General features: G+C 44.9%; 1 protein-coding gene across 1 annotated transcript; it reads right to left on the reverse strand.

Annotated features, from left to right (window-relative positions):
- Window positions 1-502: 502 nt before the first annotated feature.
- On the reverse strand, window positions 503-20334 carry Dad1 (defender against cell death 1). Its single transcript, XM_055615505.1, has 3 exons — window positions 20050-20334; window positions 8299-8473; window positions 503-718 (listed from the first exon to the last, which is right to left on the reverse strand). The coding sequence occupies exons 1-2, from the start codon at window positions 20258-20260 to the stop codon at window positions 8343-8345; spliced, it is 342 nt and encodes a 113-aa protein (XP_055471480.1). The 5' UTR covers window positions 20261-20334; the 3' UTR covers window positions 503-718; window positions 8299-8342.
- Between the last annotated feature and the right edge of the window lie 785 nt (window positions 20335-21119).

Raw genomic sequence — 21119 nt, forward strand, 5'->3', positions numbered from 1 at the left:
CTTTCATGCACACATTCATAGTCACATAGACATACAACAGACACAGACGCCTGCCCACAGTCACAGAACACAGTCACACAATCAGTCTCTCTCTCTCTCACACACTCACACACACACACACACACACACACAGGGCACACGCACTCTGCACTGGCCTATACTGCCTAAGAGACAACACATCTCACTTCTTACCAGAAGCATGTCACAACAGTCATCCTACGAAAGCACACACAGTTCTGACAAGTGCTTGGTGGTGCAGTTCCGGACAATGAAGGATTAGCGAAGGATTACCTGATCAAGCAAAAGGACAAAGAGCTGCCATTTTCCAGGTTGTCAGCACTGTCTTTCGTCACTGACTTCAATGACAACTACTTAATGAGAATAAACGTGAGGGTTCAGAGTTGCCAGCTAGCAAGTCACGAAGCGCTCGTGAGCACAGAACCCAAGGGAAACAGATCTGCACACAAGTATGAAAAGAACAAACTGCAGTCGGAGGCGTGGATAGGAGTGGCAGAGAAACGGTTTTTAATTTGGAAAGTAAGGGTTACACTGAAGGGAAGGCAGACTGCCTGGGAAGTTGGTCAGACAGAGCAAAGGAGTTCCCTGGACTCCCCAACCTCATACCCAGCGAGCGGCACAGTTAAGCACAGATCGGAGAGTCAATGTTCAGCAAGCTGCCATCTCAAGAATTCTTATCCAGGGACGTCAAAGAGTGAACCTGAAAGAAAGAAGCAGAAAGGAGTATGGTCATGTCCCAGATCCTTCCAGGTAACTCTCAACCCATGAAACAGCTATAGCACGGCAATATTCCAGCCAAATAGGATAATCAGAAAAAGGCCAACTGTTTTCAAGAGTGTTTTATGAGAGTAGAATCTATGAAGACAATAGTCACACCTTAAAAAAAAAAAAAAAAAAAAAAAAAAAGTCTGCTGAGAAGCTGAAGAAACCGGCAACCAGCCCTATGATTACCAGTCCTGATTCTCCATCAGCCACTCCCCTTCCCGGCCCTCAGACTCCTCATAAAGCACTAGCGTCCAATCTGAGGACACTAGACCAAGACAGTGGATAATATGTCCCATAACTCACATACAGTCAAGGTCTTTAGAAGTAATCTAGTTTCTACCTAACGGAGTTACTTTGGGTAAGATGGAAATGGCTGCAGAAGGAGCTAAGTTGCTGCTGAGAGCTGGGTAGACTCTGATTCTAAAGCACTTGAACCTAAGGCATGAAGGCTAGTCCTTGTAGAGAAAAGGGCTTAGAAAGCAAGCATCTTTGGTGGTAGTTTTCAGAAAACCCTATTCCTAAAGATCAGTTTTTCTCTTCCATCGAAGACGTTCTTAGCGATCATTCTCGGGATTCCTGAAATGTCAGCCCAGCACAATGGGCCTGGTGAACAACTCAGGAAAAAAGCTCTCAACCATCAGCTATGTAAAGGCTATCAAAACCTGCCACACACAATCTCCTCCCTGATGGGAGACACCTGCTGAGAAAAGAGAAGGGGGTGTCCCAGGCTTTCACCCGGGCAGAAATAGTGCCACCTGACCTGCCCATTCTAATCACCTTAAAAGAAAGCAAGGTAAACTACAAGAAACTATGGAAACCATGGCTTTCTCCACAGATGGAAACGACCATGCCAGACACAGCTCCCACTTTGGATCTGTGCTCTTCCCCAGCACTAGTCTGTCTCTATTACTGGACAATTGTGATCAAATGCTGACCTTTCCCTAGATTCTCATCACCCAATTAAAACTGAAACTGGGTGTGATAGAAGTCAGTGACAGTGCAAAACTCCCAAGAGCTGAGTTCAGTGTGAATCACTCTCATGTTACCAGACACAGGTCATAACTAAAAATAAAGGGCCCTCCAGAAATCAACCAGGCTCATCCTCTCACAGAAATGACAAAACTGCAACTTGATAGCCTGGAAGTTTTATCTAGAACTGTGTTATCCAACCCAATAGCCAGTAGCTACAGAGATTTATTTAAATTTAGTTAAAATTGGGTGAGATTATGAGCTGGGCTCGGGATATAGTTCAGATGGAAGTACTTATGTAGCATACATGAAACCCTGGGTTTGATACTCAGCACCCATCACACCAGGCATGGTGGCACATGGTAGAGGCAGGATGATCACAAGTTCAAGGTCTTCCTTGGCTACATATTAAATTCAAACCTAGCTAAGGATTCAGTAGAGCCTATCTTTAAAAAAAAAAAAAAAGATAGAATAAGGAAATTAAAATTTAGTTCCTTGGTTAGTGAGTCCCTTTTCAGATGTGCATCAACCAACACCAATCATGTGACTAGTGGCTACTGTGTGGTTGGTGCAGGCTTGGAATATTTCCATAAAGAACGAGGGGCTGTGCAGGGTCACCCTCCCTACAGTAAGCCAAGCCTCCCAGTGTGCCCTCTCCTACAGTTCTCCTGTCAGGTGGTGACGCCTGACTCTGCAGAAACACCTAGGATGACCTGTCTTTATCCCTTCCTATAAACTTCTCTTAATTTTTCTCACTTAAAAAATAAGGCAAGTTCAATATTTTAATAAACACAATCTAACAGGCATTCATGTATAATATATAATTAAACATATATATATATATATATATATGTAAAAATCAGCACATCCCCACATTTTTTGGATTCATGCATCTTCCACGTGCACCTTTATTATCAGTGCATAAAGTTTTCTTGCCTACTCTGTGGGAGACAGACAACAATCTGTCTAAATTTAGATATTGTTTAAAATATAGACAAATATATATACATATATACATATATGTAAAATCATTACTCAAAAGTTCTTGAAAACAGAGAGCAATGACTTTCAGAGTTTAGAATCCAAACATCCACTCTTAAGTGCCCACTCATCACTTGGTACCAAGGACTAAAGTCAACTGAAATTTTGCCAAGGCTAGGTTTCTTCAGGTCTAGAGCAGGTGCTCGGCTGGCTGTCCCCCCACCTCAGGGCAGGTGGGAAAATTACATGCACTGATCATAAGGTGCATGCGGAAGATACATGGCTCCTAACATGTGGGGCTGTGGTAATAACAAATGTTTTATGGATGGTTGGTTCTGCACATTTTACTGTGAGCACCCCACTTTAATGTTCTAGCTTCAGTAACAGACATCGAGAATATGAATAAAAAGTGCCCAAATGGAGTCCACAAAACAGTGACCATCATAACCTTATTCGTGAAAGTTAGCAGCTGTAAGAAAACTGTCATGAAGGCCACCTTCCTTGCTGCACAATCAGGGAAACCGAGGCCTGTGATCGGCCTGAAGGTCCCTACTCTGGAAGCTCAGAGTGCAAGGCAGAGCAGGAACAAGAGTGAATCTTAAAGCACTGTGACAATATAGAATGTGAGAGGCGTGGACTGTGGACCTGAGAGCCCAGGGACCAGGCCCCGTGCAGCCCAGTGTGTAACAAAGACCCAGGGCTAGAGTCACCAGAGCCGGTAAATACCCACCTAGGCCTGATACAGCAGCTAACTCCTGTAGTCCTCTCCTCCAGCTCTTGGGGGGCAAAGGAGAGACAGGATCATGAGTTCAAGACTAACCTTGGCCAGAGCGGGACCCTCAAACATAGAAAGAAACTGAAAATAATTTAAAAATCGGCTGATGAGATGGATCGGTGGGTAGACACACCTGAGTTCCACCCCAGGCCCCACGGTGGAAGGAGAGAAACAGCCCCGAAGGCTGTCCTCTCACCATGTGTCATGGCTGCACGCGCACACGCACTGCCAAGCACACACAAATCTAACTACATCCGAGTGTCTCCATTGCTCTGCCTTAGAAAGACCAACCAAAAGAGTTCAGCCACCAATTCAAAGAGTCAATTAGTGCTTTTTATAACTGTTAAAGAACTGAAATTTCACGTTCCAGCCCCCTGAGGGACTGAGGGATCGAGAAAGGTTACAGGACTCACTCACTCACCAACTAAAAAGTTACTAAAAAATTAAAGCTTATTGCCAGTGGGAGCTCATTGTTGGAGGCAATAAAAGGTTTACAATAAATGAAAAAAGAAGCCCTGAAACTTTCAAAGGGAAACCCTACAGTTTACGTACACTTTCCTGAAGAACATAAGCCAGGGGTCGGCTCCGGATTCCTAGCTCAGCACTGCCCCCTCCTGGCCAGGGTGGAAATCAACCCCTGGTGAGCATCTAAGCTCACCAGGGCCTTTGCTGCCCTCCTATGACTGGAAAGGAACTAGCTTTCATTGCTCCACGGAAACACTCTCGGCGAAGGAAACGTGCATCCGCTAGATGGCAGCAGAGCTTAGCGGGTAACATCTAAGCTGGTCGGTAGCCAGGCTAAAGCAGCGGGTGATCCCATGACCATGGGCTGCTGGCTGTGCTAAATGGGCTCAGTGGGTTACAAAATAATTTAAAAAGAGAAGAAGAAGAAAGGGTACTAGTCAGGGATGGATACAATCAAAATACATTGTATAGAGGTGTGAAACTGTCAAAGAATTTTTTTTTTCTTTCTTAAAGCTCTCAGACCAGTAAGCTTGCTCAGGGAGCAAGGGCACTTCCCATGAATCCTGATACCAGAGAGTGATCCCTAGGACCCATATGGCAGAGAAAGAACAGCTGAAGGCAGTCCTGTTTGCCACATGTGTTCTTGGTGGCCACACACGCAACTACACACACACTCACTAAATAAAATCTAATGAAATTTAAACATTTTTTTTCTTTTAAGTTCTAGACAAGCCTGGAATTGGGAGACCTTGTCTCTTAATTAATTAAAAATAAAGATGGAGATGAGAAAAAGAATCCATTGTGAGGTAATTCTTTAGATTACTATAAGGTAATTCTTTCGATTACTATACTTCAATGAACTTAAAAAGGCAACAGAACTATGTATTTGTAAACAGTACTGACTATCAATCCAAATATTCTGCCTAGCCCCACAGCCCTCTAGCACTAGCTAGGACTAAATGCTTTTTTTTAAGATAGTAAGTGACTTTCCTCATAAAGAAAGCAGAACTAAGAAAATTCCCGCCCAGGCTTCTAGCAACGACCTCCACTCAGGAAGAGAAGCACACTTAAAATGAGCTGTTCCTCTGTGCCCACTTCCACTTTCTCCCGACCCGTCACACCACCAGGAATGTTAACTCCCTAAATGCAACCCAATGCTGCTGTCTCCTTTCTCATCCTTTCTTTTGAAAATCCTTCAACTGGACCAGCAGTGGTGGTACAAGCCTTTAATCCCAGCACGTGGGAGGCAGAGGCAGGTGGATCTCGGCACTATATGTTCAGATGCTGATTTCTGTGCTAACTTCTGGCTGCAGTCCAGACATGGGCACTGTCATTTCTATGAAGAATCACCAGTCTCAATGTTGTGTGAAAATTACTCCCTAATTACCCCTGATTGGTTAATAAAGAAGCTGATTCAGACAATAACTGGGCAGGCAGAGGAGACAGAGGCGGGACTTCTATTCCCAATCTGGGGGCCTCAGGTAGACAGAGAGGAGGGAGAAGTCACCAGAGGAGTTCATCATGAGGACAGAGAGTTGGAGCAGAAGGCCGAGACTTAGATAGCAGATAAAAGGGCACATGGTTGGTAGGTAGCCAGACTAGCATAATTAGGTTGGAACAGATGAACATCTGCCCAGTCACAGCACTTAAGGCTTGTTGAATAAATTAACAGATCTCTGTGTCATTACTTGGAAGCTAGGGCAGGTAGCAGAAAAGGCCTTTACTAATACCATAATTCAACTGGTCTCTATGAGTTCAAGGCGATCCAGGTCTACAAAGCTAGTTAAAGGATAGCCATGGCTACACGGAGAAACTCTGCCTAGGGAAAAAAAAGAAAAATTCTGAAACTAGAGCTGGAAAGATGGCTCAGAGTTATGAGTTAATACTGTTCTTTCAGAGGACCCAAGTTCGGTACCCAACACCACACTGGTCATATAACTGCTCACTATTGCCTCTAACTCTAGCTCCAGGAGACTGGAAGAATCTGCATACTCGTAGCCCATAATTCCCAGCTGGGCAGGTGGCCCAGAGCTGTTAATATGATCTGCACTGCACGCTTTCTGCTGAGCCTGCTTTTTTGTCTGTTTTGTCATAATTTTGAAATACTAAGTTCTTTAGAAGCTGAGTCCTCCTCCAATCATGACAGCCCTAGGAATAACTTTCCTTGATTTGGTACCTTTCTGAGGCTGGAGAACAACCTTAAAATGCATTCTGTCCCTTCTTAAATACACACCACAACTCATCTAGGAAACACCTTCACAAATCTAGAGTAAGGCAATCAGAAACAGCTCTTGCTACATCTCTACAGAACGCCTAAGAATTACACCTAGTATTGTAAACCCAAGGTGGCATACGTGCACCGGAGGATACACTCAGGGTATCCAAGAGAAACAGTGAACTGAGGAGTGGTCAGAGCTGCGAGCCGCTCGTCAGCTACTTCTCCAGGCATGCTCGCCCTCCTCCATCTCTCACAGCACTTCATTCTGAGCTCTGCTAACACTATCATGTCATATTTTAGCTGTACTTTATGGGTCTTTACCTGACTTAAGACAGGGTCTCCTGTAGTTCAAGCTGACCTCCAACTCGATACACAGCTGAGGATGAATCTCTAGTTCCACCTGCCTTCACCTCCTGAGTGCTGGGATGTCTGGTTCGTTCAGTGCTGGTACTGAACCCAGGGCACTGCACCAACTCAAATCCATCCCCAGCTTTGTTTCTTTGGTTTTTGTTGATACTTCTTGAGATTAGGTCTCAACTGTTCACTTCTAAAGGCATTTTACTTTCCTTGTATTCCCAGTAACAGGCACTGACTAGGGATGAGAGGGAGGGATGGAGATCAGGTCTCCAAGACCTGAGACTATATTAGGATGGTAGAATGTGGTGGTTCTCAAATGTTTTCAGCGAACGAAGCATCCAACAGCTTACCACTACCTAAAACCAAAGTTCTACCTGAACAAACAGAGCTGCTCTTAAGGTGGATTCATGTGCCATTTCAAGATGCAGTCACTGTCACATCAGTGCGTACACGCTGGCTCTTGTGTGATACTTCTGATACTTTTAGTAAAAAACATACAGGTTGCCATGCAGTAATGTAAAGAGATTGGTCCTGGGACATTATCTTCAAAATATGATTGTATTTAATAGTCTCTTCTCTTGCCACCTGGACACAACAGTACTACATTTTATAATGCTCAGGAAAGGAAAGAGCCCAGACATTCCTCGGGGAGCGGCACAAGCACAGAGCAAAGCACAGGCAGAGGCCCTCTGCAACCACAAACTGTGCACCTACAGAAGCCACTGACGCTTCTGGGCCCATTTTCTCGTACAAAAGGAACAATATTGATATTTGGAAAATTATTTGGAAAAAAATTTATGTACTTATCACAGCTTTAAGACTCACTCAGCTTCAGGGGTGTGGAGGTTTGAATGAGAATGTCTGAATGCTTCTACACAGTAGGAGGTGGGTTCTTGGTGGAGGAGGTGCGTCACTGTGAGTGGCCTTTGAGGTTCAAACGCCTGTGCTATTCGCAGTTAGCTCACTGCTTCATGCTTGTGGCTCAAGATGTAAGCTCTCAGCTCCATGCTGAGACCTAAACCATGCCTGACTGCTGCCATGCTCCCCACCAGGACAGTCATAGACTCCAAGACTCTGCAACCATGAATACTAAGCTAAACATGTTCTTCTGTAAGTTGCTTTTGTCATGGTGTCTTATCACAGCATTAGGAAGGTAACTAAGACAAGTGGGGAGAGTGGAGAGGAGGGCATACAACCTGTGAAGGGAGGGGAGAGACGGCTTTCAGCTCTGCAAATGGAATCTAGGCCTGCTTCTGTTTCCCTATCAGAACTGTGTAAAGTTTGTTTGAGGTCGGGGAAAGATTTAGTGCCTAACTAACAAGAGATATGGCAAATGAACCAAAAGCTGTCAGTCTGGTTCCAAATCCTCTCTCCAGTTGATCCAACCTTACCATTTAAGTTTGGGACACATATTCACAAGTACCAACTGTCAGTTGTTCACACTACTCGGAATACCTATCAAGCAACCATGGCCAATATTTAACATTAATGGCAAAATTGGAAAAAAATTTTCAAGAACAAATCTAAAAGCAAAGCCTGCAATTTATCTTTCTTCAAAAATCTTTGGGTATACACCTATTAACAACAGGCTGATGAGCACACTGCTACTAATACGCTTGGAACCTCCAGGAAGTTCTGCAAACGTCTTACGGTGCTACAGAAACTCAGCCAACTAGGAACAGAACCAACCCCATCCAATTTCACCTGCTAAAATCAGCACAACAGGACAAGGGCTGTGGTCACCACTTACATTCTGCCAGACTCCAACTCCTCAACTTAGGAAACGGGAGCAGGTCAGCCGACGAAGTTCATGACGACAAGGTGCAGAATGGTGCTGGCAAACAGAAAGTCAGCGAAGGCTCGCTCTGGAGAAATGCCTTGGAAATCCGCCTTGTTCTGGGGGTTGATCTGTATTCTCAAACAAACTGGTTAAGAAACGAAACACAAAAGTCATTATCCCAAAGTCTAAAACAAGTGATTGTTACGCAGTACACAAGTACATCCCGTGATGAAAACTCTCCTCTAACAAAAATAAGGCACACAAACACCCAAAAGGCATGCACAGGATCGGCGCCTATGGTGTGCACAAAGCTAGAAACATCTGACGTCTATTAACAGCACAGAGGGTAAATTGTAGCACACATAAACAAAGAAATACTACATGGCAATGAAAAGGAACTTCTGTTAGACAAAACTTGAATGGATTCCTCGCTATGTTATGCAGCATAATCCAAACATAGAGTGCACACTAGATGAGTCTACACATATGGAACCCTAAAGCTAGACAAAACAGAAAGACATGGTGGCTCACACCTGCGATCCCAAAATGTGGGAGGCTAAGGAGGACTGCCACAAGTTTGAGACCACTCTAGACAGAATTAAGACACCATATCTCAAGAAAGCAAAACAACAAAAATAATAAACAAACAAACCAAATGGGCAAAATAAATCTAGAGTGACCTAAGTCAAGATAGTGCTTTTAATCTTTCATGGACAAAGAAGAGGCTTAGAAAATTCAAGATAATGTTCTCTGTCTTGAGCTGGATCGTAGTTAGAACAGAGAATTTAAAAACTCATCTCAAGCTACATAGGTGCCCTTGTAACACAGCACCTTTGAGACAGACGTAAGAGGGGATTCAAGGTCATCCTCAACTCCATGGCAAGTTCAAGACAAACCTGAGCTTCATAAGACACTGGCTCAAGAAACTAAAACTAAAAACAGGGTTGTGAGATAGCTTACTGGTGAGGGCATTTGCCAACAAGCCTGATAGTACACATACAATAAATAAAAACTGCAAAAACTAAAGAGAAAATATAAAACTCATAAAATTATACAGCCTTACAATCTTAACTATCTTTTGGTAAAGGAAAAATAAAGGAGAGAAAAGACGCCTCAGAATTAGGATAAAAAAACCTGTAAGCTTATTCACGGGTCTATCTCCCAAGAGCCTAAGAACTGTCTTAATCTAGCTGATCTGAAGTGTCTAATATACCTACCTGAGGCTGTAGATACAGCAGTAACAGAAGGTGGGTTGAATGACAAGCCTATGAAACCCTCACCATTTTCTACAAGAAGCGTACATAACACACAGCAGAGATTATAAATGCAGCTGCAGAGAAACCATCTCTGTAAAGTTCCAGCAGCGGCTCACTCAGCTCAGAAGATGGCAGAAGAGCCAGCACACGAGACTCTTAACTCTCCCACATTTCTGTATCCCCGAAGTCTCTAACAAGGCAGCAGCCAGTCACCCAGGTGGGAGAAGCAGCTAAGGGGTGGTCTCTGCTCAAACACCTTTTATGGCTGCGATAAATTATCACATCTGCTTCAGGCTAGCATTAACAAAGAAGAATCTGCTCAAAAGAGAGAATGATCACACTAGTCCTCCAAATTCACCACCACAGCAACAGTGCCCATTCCCCCAAGCACAGAGATCCTACCCAACTGTGGAAGGACACAGATTGGAGTAAGGAAACCAACTAAAACCTTGCTGTGAAAGGCCAGGTTAGTCCTCCTTTGGGGGAAAGCAACTGGCAACACCATTTAATATTTTAAATGTTTTTACCTTTTGACCTACAAAACGCAGTATAGTATGTTTGTAAAATTGAAAGAAAAAAAAAAAGGAAATGGTCCAAATGTCATCAAGGGAAATAAATTATACTACAGACTTGCAATGAAATCCTATGCAATTATTCAGAATAAAGTAAATTCTCTATACACTGAAAATAAAGCTATCCACTTTCACTGAGTGAAAAAAATAGTCAAAAGCACTGGCTCATATCAGGTCTCTTTTCATATGTGTCTATGGTGTTGTGTGTATGTATTGTATATATGTGTTCATGTGTGTTGTGCATAAAGGTAGGTACACACACATATGAATGGGAGGGCCCAGATGTTGAATTCAAGAGTCTTCTTCATTCACACCCCAAATAATATTTTTCAGAGATTTAATGTTGTGTGTGGGTGTCTATGTGCTGTGTGTATATGAGCTGTGTATACAGATTCTCCTGGAAGCCAAAAGAGAGCACTGGATTCCCTGGAGCGGTATTTATAGGCAGCTGTGAGCTGCTGGATGTAACCAAGCTAGATCTTCTGGAAGAGCAGGAAGTGATCTGAAGCACTGAGCCATCTCTCCGGCCTGCCCACTTTACTTTTTGAGGCAGGAGTTCTCAGGGAACTTAAAGGTTATGGATTCTGCTAGGTTAGCTGGCCAATGGAGCTTCAAGGTTCTACCCGTTTTTCCCCTCCTCCACCTTGGGTTTCGGGCATGTGTAGCCTACCCAACCTTTCCTATGAGTACTGGAGACTGTAACCATCCTCATGCTCTTGCAGCAACTGCTTTGCCTTAGGCCCCATACTGTTGTTTCTAAAACTTTAACATTACATATAATTATTACATTCAGTTACAATCTAACAAAAACTCTATAGAATAACAGATACAGAACTATTAACAGCAATGGGATAGAAAATAAGGTGGTATTTGGAGTAACTATAAGGGAATAAGAGAAAAGCTCTGTGAAGGTTAATACAGCCATGGACTGATGCTAACCTTAAAATGACTGCCACAACTCAAATTCAGTTACCATGCACAAATCAAGCCTACAAGCATCCAACAGCATCAAAGATCATGGAGGCTAACACCCCGTTGTTTGTTTGTTTTAAACATGCTTATTCTACTTGTATGACAGTTTTGCCTACATTTATATACATGAATCACATGAATCCCTGGTCCCCAAGGAGGTCAGCAGACAGCACTGGATCCCTGGAAGTGAAGTCACATGAATGGGCGCTGGAAATGGAACCCGGGTCCTCTGGAAGAGCAGCCAGTGCTTCCTAACTACTGAGCCATCTCTCCAGCCCTTCCAACACCCCAATTGATGCAAAAAATGCCTATGTTAACAGGATTTTTTCTTCCCAACTTGACACAAACTAGAGTCAGCCGAGAGAAGAGAACCTCAACAGAACTGCCTCCATCACACTAGCTTATGGGCATGTCTTTGGGGCATTTTCCTTCCTTTTTAAATTTTTTATTTTATTTATCAGATGTTTTGTCTGCATGCACATCTGTGTACCACTTGTGTGCCTGGTACCCTAGGGGGCCAGAAGAGCATGTTAGACTCCTAAAGGTAGAGGTACAGACAGCTGTGAATAGCCATGTGGGTAGTAGGGGTAGAAAAGCAAATGGGTCCTCTTGAAAAGCAATCAGTGTTCATAACTGCTGAGCCACTTATCCTGCATTTTGTTTTTATTGTCCTTGTGTTTTGTTTTTCGAGACAGGGTTTCTCTGTGTAGCCTTGGCTGTCCTGGACTCACTATGTAGACCAGGCTGGCCTCAAACTCACATTGATCTGCCTGCCTCTGCCTCCCTGAGGGTGGGGATTAAAGGCTGTGCCACCACACCCAGCTGTATTTTCTTAATTAATAACTGATATGGAAGGATCCAGACCACTGCTGGCAGTGCTACCCCCAAGCAGGTGGTCCCGGATTGTGTAAGAAAACAAGCTGAGCAAGGCGTGGAGGGCAATCGGTGAGCAGCGTTCCTCCATGGCCTTTCTTACCTCTATGTCCATGCTTTGACTTCCATACCAGGTAAGCCAAATAAGCCCTTTCCTCCCCAAGCTGCTGTTAGTCATAGTGTTCATCACAGCAACAGAAAGCAAAGTGGAACAATGGCCAAGAAGTGGTGGGAGACAGGTGTGCTGGAAGGAGCTTCCAAGGCCAGCCTGGGGAATTTTCTGACAGGGAGTTACCATGTCCCGGCTCTGATAAGCTGCCCCATGAAAATTACAGCCCTACAGAACCTGCCTTGCTCATGAGCAGGTCACATCCCTCAGCTGTGTAAAGAAACATGCTTGCTCCAGAAATGAGGCTGCAGCGTCTCCCTGAGCACTTCCAAAGATGGAAACAGACTCCCTCCTGAGGCAGCCTGCCCCTTGCAGCAGGTCTAGCTCATCTGTCTCCTTAAATGCCCATTTGTTCAGCAGAATATTTCAACACTGGGAATATGGCATACAGCCAGAGACAGGAGTCTGGCTCCCAAGGAGCTTCCAGGCTGTGGAGATAAACACACGTTTCCAGCCAGGAGCCAGCAAACAAGGAAATTCTGGGCGGGTACACACTGTGAAGAAAATGGAGCAGGATTAAGGAGATTAGAAAGCTATCTTTTTTTATAATTTATTTACTTTTATTTTATATGCATTAGTGTAAAGATGTCAGATCTCTGAAGTTACAGACAGTTGTGAGTTGCCATATGGGTCCTGAGAATTGAACCTGCCTCCCTTGGAAGAGCAGACAGTGCTCTTAACCACTGAGCCATCTCTCCAGCCCCATAGAAAGCTATCTTATCCAGTACTCAAATCTTTTTTTAAAAACTACTAAAGCATAATGATCTGAGGCAGAGCAATCCAGAATGTAAAATTGTCTTGACACATCTTGGGCATATAAGCCAGAGACACCAGATATCAGTGACCAGAGGAAATTCAGGAGTCTGGACTTAAAGGGCAATGAAGCAGCATTTCAGGGTTCAAGAAGCTGAGTGACATAAATGACTCACATTCTTTAAAGGCTAGAACTGCAACGTGGAGAATGGTTTGTAGGACTGTACTGGAAGTTTTGATTTCTTTGAAGACTCAGTTACATTATGCAAGTATGTTTTTGTTTTAATCCCATGTGTGGGATTTTAGTTGGGCTATAGTTTGTCCACAGCTGTTAACTGTATTGTGCGGGGCATGGCCTTTGCCAACTGGTAATGGCCATGTCTAGGACTACAGAGAATATAAATTTGAGAGCCCAGAGAGAGTGGTGTGGCAATGCGGTGTTGGCATGTAGCATGTAGCAGTTTGGAGAGACCAGAGACAGAAGGTGTGGTCGTTTGGAGAGAGATTCTTCGGAGCACAGTGGCTTGGAGGAGACAGCTGGCTATATTTGAAGTTGCTAGAGATTATTATATTCCCCCAAAGATCCATCGACCCTAACAGCTGGAAGAAGTAAAGGGGTCTGTGCTCCTCTCCCCACTAACCTTGTCTCTCCTACCTAGGGTTAGGGGGTTGGTGGAAGGTAGGTAGAGGTGTAAACACCCCAAATAAAGTAGAGTTTTAAAAGATGAATGACTTAAGAACTGAAGAGCTCAGGGTTAAGGTGATTAAAAATAGGTAGAAACAAAAGACAGCCAATACTCCGGAGAAAACAAAGCTTGCTGGTGAAATGGGCAAGGGGAATTACGAGATCAGAGAGACCTCCTAAATACCTAATTGAACAACCTTCCCAGGGTTGACACTGTATATTCTGGTGAAGAAGCAGATGGCTAGCAGGGAAGGCTCTACTTGGGATGTAGAAACTTGAGAGACAGAACAGACATCAAGAAGAGAAATGAAGTCAGGAACTGGATTTACTAATCTGAAACTCAGAGGTCGGGTCCAAACTAAAAACATCCAATAGCATGAAATTGTATGCATGCATATGGAATTTACATTCAACTATGGGAAGAAATACAAATGAAGCATCCAGCACAGTGGGGAGAAAAAGCTAGTAGGTGAGAAGGAGCAAGGAAGAGCCAGTCACAAAAGGGTTGAGAAGCAAGTGTTTCACTCAGGAAAAGCCAGCATTTGAGCTAAATGTTGAGCAGTCAGGCAAGGTGAGCTAGATGACTGTGCTCAAGACAGTCTGAGGAAGTAAATGGTAGGGACAGAGCCCCAGCACAAGAGCACTGAGGAGTACTTGGGAGAAGACAGAAACAGCAACTATCCTTTCAAGAAGTTCTACGACGACGGAGAAGAAATGGATGGTTGCTAGGAATGCCTGGGAGCAAAGGGAACTTTTTTCTTTTTGGAGACAGGGTCTCTTACGTGGCCTTGGCTGCCCTGGAACTCACTTTGTAAATCAGGCTGGCCCCAAATCCACAGAGAACCTCCTGAGAACGAAGACTAAAAGTATGTTCCACCATGCCTGGTTCAACTTTAAATCAGACAGCATCAGAGCAAGCCTAGAAGACGGGAATGTCCAAGAGAGAGAAGTGCATGGCGCTGGATGAAAGGATAACTGTAGAAGTAGCTCTGCATAAGTGGAAGAGCTGGCCATAGGCAGGAGAAAGACACCGCATAGAGGACACACAGTGGGAGGCAGTCAGACGGCACAGGAGCAGGCAGGCTGCTGTGATTCAGGGGGAGACGAAGGCCTCCTGGCTACTCTCATTTTGCTATGGAAAACGAGAACCTAAGATAAACTATGAATACAGGCAAAGAGATAGGAAACAGTGAGAAGTTACAAAGCACATTTTGGGAAAGAGAACACACTAGGGTCACACTGCAGGAGCATTGGAAGGGCCAGGGAGCCCAGCAGGCCCCTCTCCTCCCCAGCACACTTCCACAGTGACCTGTCTGAGGCTCCCTTCAGACTGGAATTACTAGGCACTGCATCTGTGCTCCTCACAGTTGAATCTGCAGCACACGAGCAGAGAGCCCGGCAGACAGTGCTCAGTGGCCCTCATTTTAACACGCACAGTGCTAACCAAGGATGCAGACATGAAAGCACCTGGCCTCGCCCTCAAGAGGGCAGGCAAGCCCAGGGAATGCAGCCTAATTGCAAAGCCTCATTCCTCTTCTTCCCTAACCCCACACCCACAAACACAAGAGGCCTGGGTCTGCTGGGAGAGTCAGCAACGGCACGAAGCACCTGAACTGAGAGGTATAGGACGTGACCAACCTTCTGAAGATAGGCCAGTAAAGGTACAGGAGTGTGAGGCATCCGTGCTCATGGACGGCAGATAACTTACTGACGCTGGAGCAGAAAGGGCAGGGACCGCGTTGAAGATGGTGCTATCAATGAGGCCAGCTCCCCCAAGAGCCCATGTGTCAGAAGCAAACAAACCAAAAACTCTACTTTGGGAACCACAGGCCAACGTGGTTAAGCAACACGATCAGGCTTGCAGGTCAAATTAAGCTCAAAGGGATACCAGAGGCTGCACAGCCAAACCCACCAACAATAAAACAGTGGACAGGACATCTCGAAACAGGACAGTCAGTCATGAAGTTGGCAAACTCCCCATCTCCTGGATGGGGAGGGCTCCACAAAGCTTGCAGACACACCGTAAAGTAGCCAGACCTCAATCCACAGACGTCCAAAGCTCCCTTGAGACAGAGAATACTGGCTTACTCTCCTTGTCTCTCAAATTTAAACTCCTTTGGGATTTCTTAACTGGAAGCACTAAAACCTTATTTTGTTAATGTCTTGTGTGTGTGTGGTGTATGCATGTGATATGTGTGAGCTATGTGTGTGTGCAGAAGTACATGCCTGTGTGTGCATACTTTCAGAGGCTACAGGACACTTACCGGGTTTGCTGCTCTCTCTCTCTCTGCCTTATTCTTTTGAGACAGGGTCTTTCACTGAACCTGACGCTGGCAGCCAGCAAAACTCAGCAATCCTCTTAATTCTGCCTCACCCTGCTAGCACTGGGGTCATGCCTGGCTTTTGACATGGTGCTAGGGATCTGAACTCAGATATTCATGCTTGCTCTGCAAGCACTCTAAGCCTTCTCTCCAGCCCCCAAACTCTGTTTTTCAAACGGCAAAACGGTTTCCTAAGCTTGAGAACAGAAGGGCCAAAGTCGTAAAGTGACCTAAAACAATTGATTTCACAGACTAGGATGAGTAGTGGAGTGCTTGCCCAGTAAGACTTGTTTTAAGGACAGACTTAACCATTTTCCGCTTATCCTCCCTACATCGTACTTGAAATGAGCAGATTCCAGGTAAAAAAAAAAAAAAAAAAAGGAAAGTACAAAGGCTGCCAACACTGGAATTTAACTCTGTAGCAACAGATGTCCCTCTGCTAGTGATAGCTAACAGTAAGGTAAACAAACAGCTGCTGAGCATGATGAGATGGGAAAGGAAATTACTCCCTCCAGGTGCTTTAAAAACCCACTACACAGCAGGGCGTGGTGTTGCACACCTGTGATCCCAGCACTCAGGGAGGCAGAGGCAAGTGGATAGCTGTGAATTCAAGGCCAGCCTGGTCTACAAATCGAGTCCAGGACAGCCAAGGCTACAGAGAAACCCTGTCTCAAAAAACAAAACAAAACAAAAAAATTAAAATTAAAACCTACTATACACTATACCGCTGAAAAGGCCCCATCCCTGATGGCCATTTAATCACAAGTCCATTCAGGAAATCCTGAGCAAGTCACCCAGGCATGAAGAAACAGAAGACATTACTGTGTCTTAACAGGCTTTTACAAGTTTGATGGCAGCATCCTAAACTGATTTAAATGTAGTGACCAATTTCCGAAGAGGAGATGCTAATCAGCAAGCGCAGAAGGAATAACCAATAAAAAAAAATAACAAGATCAAACTAGAGCGTCCTCCTCAAAGTCATCAGCTAGCATCGACTTCAAGTCTGCCCTTCGCATCCAAAAGGACTGCTGTTGGACGGCTGGTCTGTGTTTTTATTATTTGCTTAGTGTGAGTGTATACATGTGGAGGAGAGAGGACCACCTGAAGGAGTTGGTTCTCTCCTCCCTTCATGCAGGTCTCAGGGGTCAAACTCGGGTGATGCTCAGGTTTGGTGACAAGACCCTTCACCCACTGAGCCATCCCCCCCCTCCGGGTTGTCATTGTTAATTCTCAGATGAGCTACAGAAATAGGCCAGACACCCAAAGCTCCAGCAATTATCACCACTTGGTCTTTCAAAATCCTCCAACATAATTTCCTACAGTCTCCCTTCACCACTCAAACTGAACCCTCCATTCTCTCGCAAAAACAGAAAAGTCAAAAAACTTCAGCAGGTACCAGACTTCCTACCTCAACAAGATGAACAAAGGCCAAGCATCCAAATTTCCAATTCTTCATTAAAACAAGTTACCAGGCAATGATCTGGGCAATAAAAGGGGCTGTGTTTAGTAAACCTAATGCTGTGTCAAAAGAAGCATGGCAGGCAGGCTGCCGGCACACATCTTTAACCCCGGCACTCACAAGTAGAGGGAAGTGGATTTCTGTGAGTTCAAGGTCAACCTGATTAACAGTTCCAGCTAGCCAGGCGTACACACTAAAACCCTGTCTCAAAAGAAAAAGACAGAGAGAGATGGATGGATGGATGGATGGACGGACGGACGGACGGACAGCCATATTTGAAGATTTAGCTCAGCAGCAAAATGCCCACGTTCACTGAGGGAAGGAGAATGCTAACTTTCTGAAGCAACAATCAATTTTCAAAAATCCTTTTCCTTAAACTCACTTTTATTTCTCTCATTCTACTGTCTGTTACCTGAAAAATTTGGAAATCTCATTACTAACACCAATCTTAATACTAATAAGGTCTTCACTGCTAATAATGTCCTCACTGCTAACAACATCCTCACTGCTAACAACGTCCTCACTGCTAACAATGTCCCCACTGCTAATAACGTCCTCACTGCTAACAACATCCTCACTGCTAATGACGTCCTCACTGCTAACAAGGTCCTCACTACCAACACCAATGTCACTACCAACACCCATCTCACTACTAATAGAGTTCTTTTTCTAAGCAGTTTATTCAATTACAAGTTAGACTGTTCCTCCTGTAACATGACAATTTCCTACACAGGCACAAAAACAGCAGCTGGGCGCTGGAGAGATGTCTCAGTTGTCAAGTGCCTGCCTCAAAGAAAGGACCTATGCAAAACCTGGTACGGTGGCACTCAATCTGTAATTCTGGAGAGCTGGGGCAGACGAGATACCACACAACAGGAAGACACCCTCAAGAAGTTCTCTGGCCAACCAGCCAGTCCAATCTAGCCAATGAATGCTTCTGCTCTTTGACCTCCATATATGCAGCAATGCACACCAACACATACTGACACTTCACAATATACACTATACACACACAGACACCCACAAAAACATTTTTGAAAAGATTAAAAGAAAAACATACTTGAAATAAGGAAAAATCACCTGCAAAAAAGAGAAAGGAAGTGGAGGGGGGAGCAGGCAGGCACAGAGGAAGAAAAAAGCAAGCAAGCAAGGAAGCAAGAGAAAATTTAAAAAGCCAAACAAACTCTCTGGCTTTATCACACTAACCTAACTTCTCAGCAAATCATTATTTTCTATGTGGTCTGTGAAGTCAGGACTCAGAAACTCAGGAAGATGGGGTGCCTTCAACAGGAAAAGGCTTATTTAAAATCAGCTCTCAGTCTACCCTGTTCCAACATTTGCACAACCAGAAGCTAAATAAATAAACCAATCAGAGGTTCTCAGCAAGGTTCTTTCTCCTGGCTAGCTAATAAAATTGTCATAAACAGTACTGGACACTGTAAAGGGGTATGTCAGAGCTAGCTGGTGGTGCTACAGGTGACCATGTCCTGATGGTCAAGGTACAGCCTCAAGAAAACAGACCAAAATTCAAAGACGATGACCTGAGCAAACTAACTTTGCAACTCTAGCTCTGACTCTCTGACTAAGGCACAGGTTGTCGATGTCCTGAGGCCTATTTAAGTTCTGAAAAGTAAAATTATTTATTCCCAGATACCTGAGCTAGCGATGTGAATGTGTTTGTGTGATGTGAGATCTACGTCAAGGAGGCATCACCATAAATCAAGTCTCCACACAAGTCCAGTGCTCTATTTTGCCTGTGCCCAAATGGGCTCTAATTCACTGAGGAAAAGAAAAAAAAAATCGCTAATAAACCCCCAAAACACTGCTGACCATAATACACTTGGTAGTAACATTCCTGTTGCCAAGATTCACTCAGTTCCATGGAGCAAGAAAGGTCAGACTTCAGAAGCAAGTCAGAGGCAATCCTTATTAAATCCATAAGTCTTATGTGCATTTTGCTTGCATGTATGTCCGTATGGAGGCTCCAGATCCCTGGAACTGGAGTTATGGACAGTTTTGTAGGTGCTAGAATTTGAACCCAGGTCCTCCGGAAGAACAGTCAGTGCTCTTAATCATCGAGCCATCTCTCCAGTCCCCGTAAGTCTATAAGGTTATTATATGCGGAAGACCGAAAGAAGGAGCTAACACACAACTGTGTGAATAAAAACTGAGCTCAGAGTAAGAAAGAAAAGCAGGGAAGCATCATTCACAGAAATAAGTGGGGGAGGGGAGAGCAACTAAAAAGCCAGCATCTACTGGCCAGCCTCACAATCTCCAATATTTATATTCCTATACTATCACTAAAGCCTGCCCCTGGATGGAGTAGGGAATTAGACCAAGGTAACAGAAATGGCTCAGGGTTGGCTTTTTCATTTAAAGGTCTACGAACTTTAAATTTGTACTAAAGCTACACCAAAGCTGGAGTGGGATTTAGAGCAGTATTATCTGCGGTGGAGCACCAGAAGAATTTCTTTACATATTCAGTTCCAGCTCCTAGGCATTAGAAATGTGACAAAACTTCTAAGCCTGCTTCCTGGATCCCAAGAATGGAAGTATGCGTGACTTCACAGGCGACGGCCACCTACAAACTACCAAAGGGTACTGTGAGGATGGAACAGCACGCCCAAGTGGGACATGATTACCAGGGTACAGAATCATTACCCGCTAGGATGAAGCTGCCCACACAAGAGATGAAGCCGGAGAGGAAGGAGTTGAAGGGGAAGGTGCCCACGAGGAGACAGTAGCCGAACTGCAGCGCCCCGGTCAGCAGTATATAAAGGAGATAGGCGTCCAACAACTTGAGCCGCTGCGGAGTGGAGCTCAAGTACTCCTCCAGGAACCGCGAGATGACGGACACCACGGACGCCGACATGACGAACGCGGGCACTTCGGACGCCGGACAACCACAAGGGATGCGGCTGGCGCGTGCGCGCTGGAGGGTCCTGGCCACGCCCACGCCGGCCGGCCAATTGGCGCAGGCGTAAAGGCCGGCCTTGGCGCGTCACATGCAAAGCGCAGGCGCAAACCGCATTCCCAGACTGAGAACTACGGCCGAAATAAATTAATGCGCCTGCGCGTGGCCTATCAAAGTTCGGGAGACGTGTACTATATCCTTATTTCCGCCCTGCGTTTGTTGACGCCCAGTGTTGCTCTGGCGACGAGATTTGTGACAGGAACAGGGGGAAAGGTTTAACCACGGACAGCGTAGCTTACCAGAGAGTTCCGGCTCTTTTGGATCCCCCTGTCCTCAGTGGTCAAAGTTGGGAATCTGTTTAGAGACCAAGCTGGCGGCCCAGGGATTTAACCTGACCCTAATTCCCTTGAAAGCTCTGTCCGCAGATGCCTGTTCCCCCGCAGTGAAAACTATGCTTCTCCGGGACAAGCGCCAGTTTACACTGGCGAGTGAGGGTTGATCTCTACAGGATCCTACAATGGAAGGCCAGCTCTGGTCCTACCAAGAACCTAAGCCAGCAGGTATCCATTCATCCGACAAACGGTTGCTGGGTACCAAGGAGGGACAATAGCTTGTGGTTAAGTTGTAGGGGGTTTTAGGTTAATCAGTCACTGTCTAAAAGGGAGTCTCTTGTGCATAGAGTGCAGGGTCAGGAGCAGCAACAGTCCATCCCAACTGGCATCTTAAACCTATTGTAAGATCCCGAGATGTCAACGATGAAAGGCTCGCAAACCTAGTATGAAGTACCCGCATGAAATCGGGTACTTTATTTCGGTGT

Source organism: Psammomys obesus, unplaced genomic scaffold (genome assembly GCF_907164565.1).
Source record: "Psammomys obesus unplaced genomic scaffold, mPsaObe1.curated_primary_1811, whole genome shotgun sequence".
Lineage (NCBI taxonomy): Eukaryota > Metazoa > Chordata > Mammalia > Rodentia > Muridae > Psammomys > Psammomys obesus.

Coding starts and splice junctions, on each gene's coding strand:
- Dad1 (XM_055615505.1), bottom strand. CDS start 20,260: ATGTCGGCGTCCGTGGTGTCCGTCATCTCGCGGTTCCTGGAGGAGTAC. Junction 8,474..20,049: donor GGGCAGCTTCATCCTAGCGG/GTAATGATTCTG, acceptor TTTCTTAACCAG/TTTGTTTGAGAATACAGATC.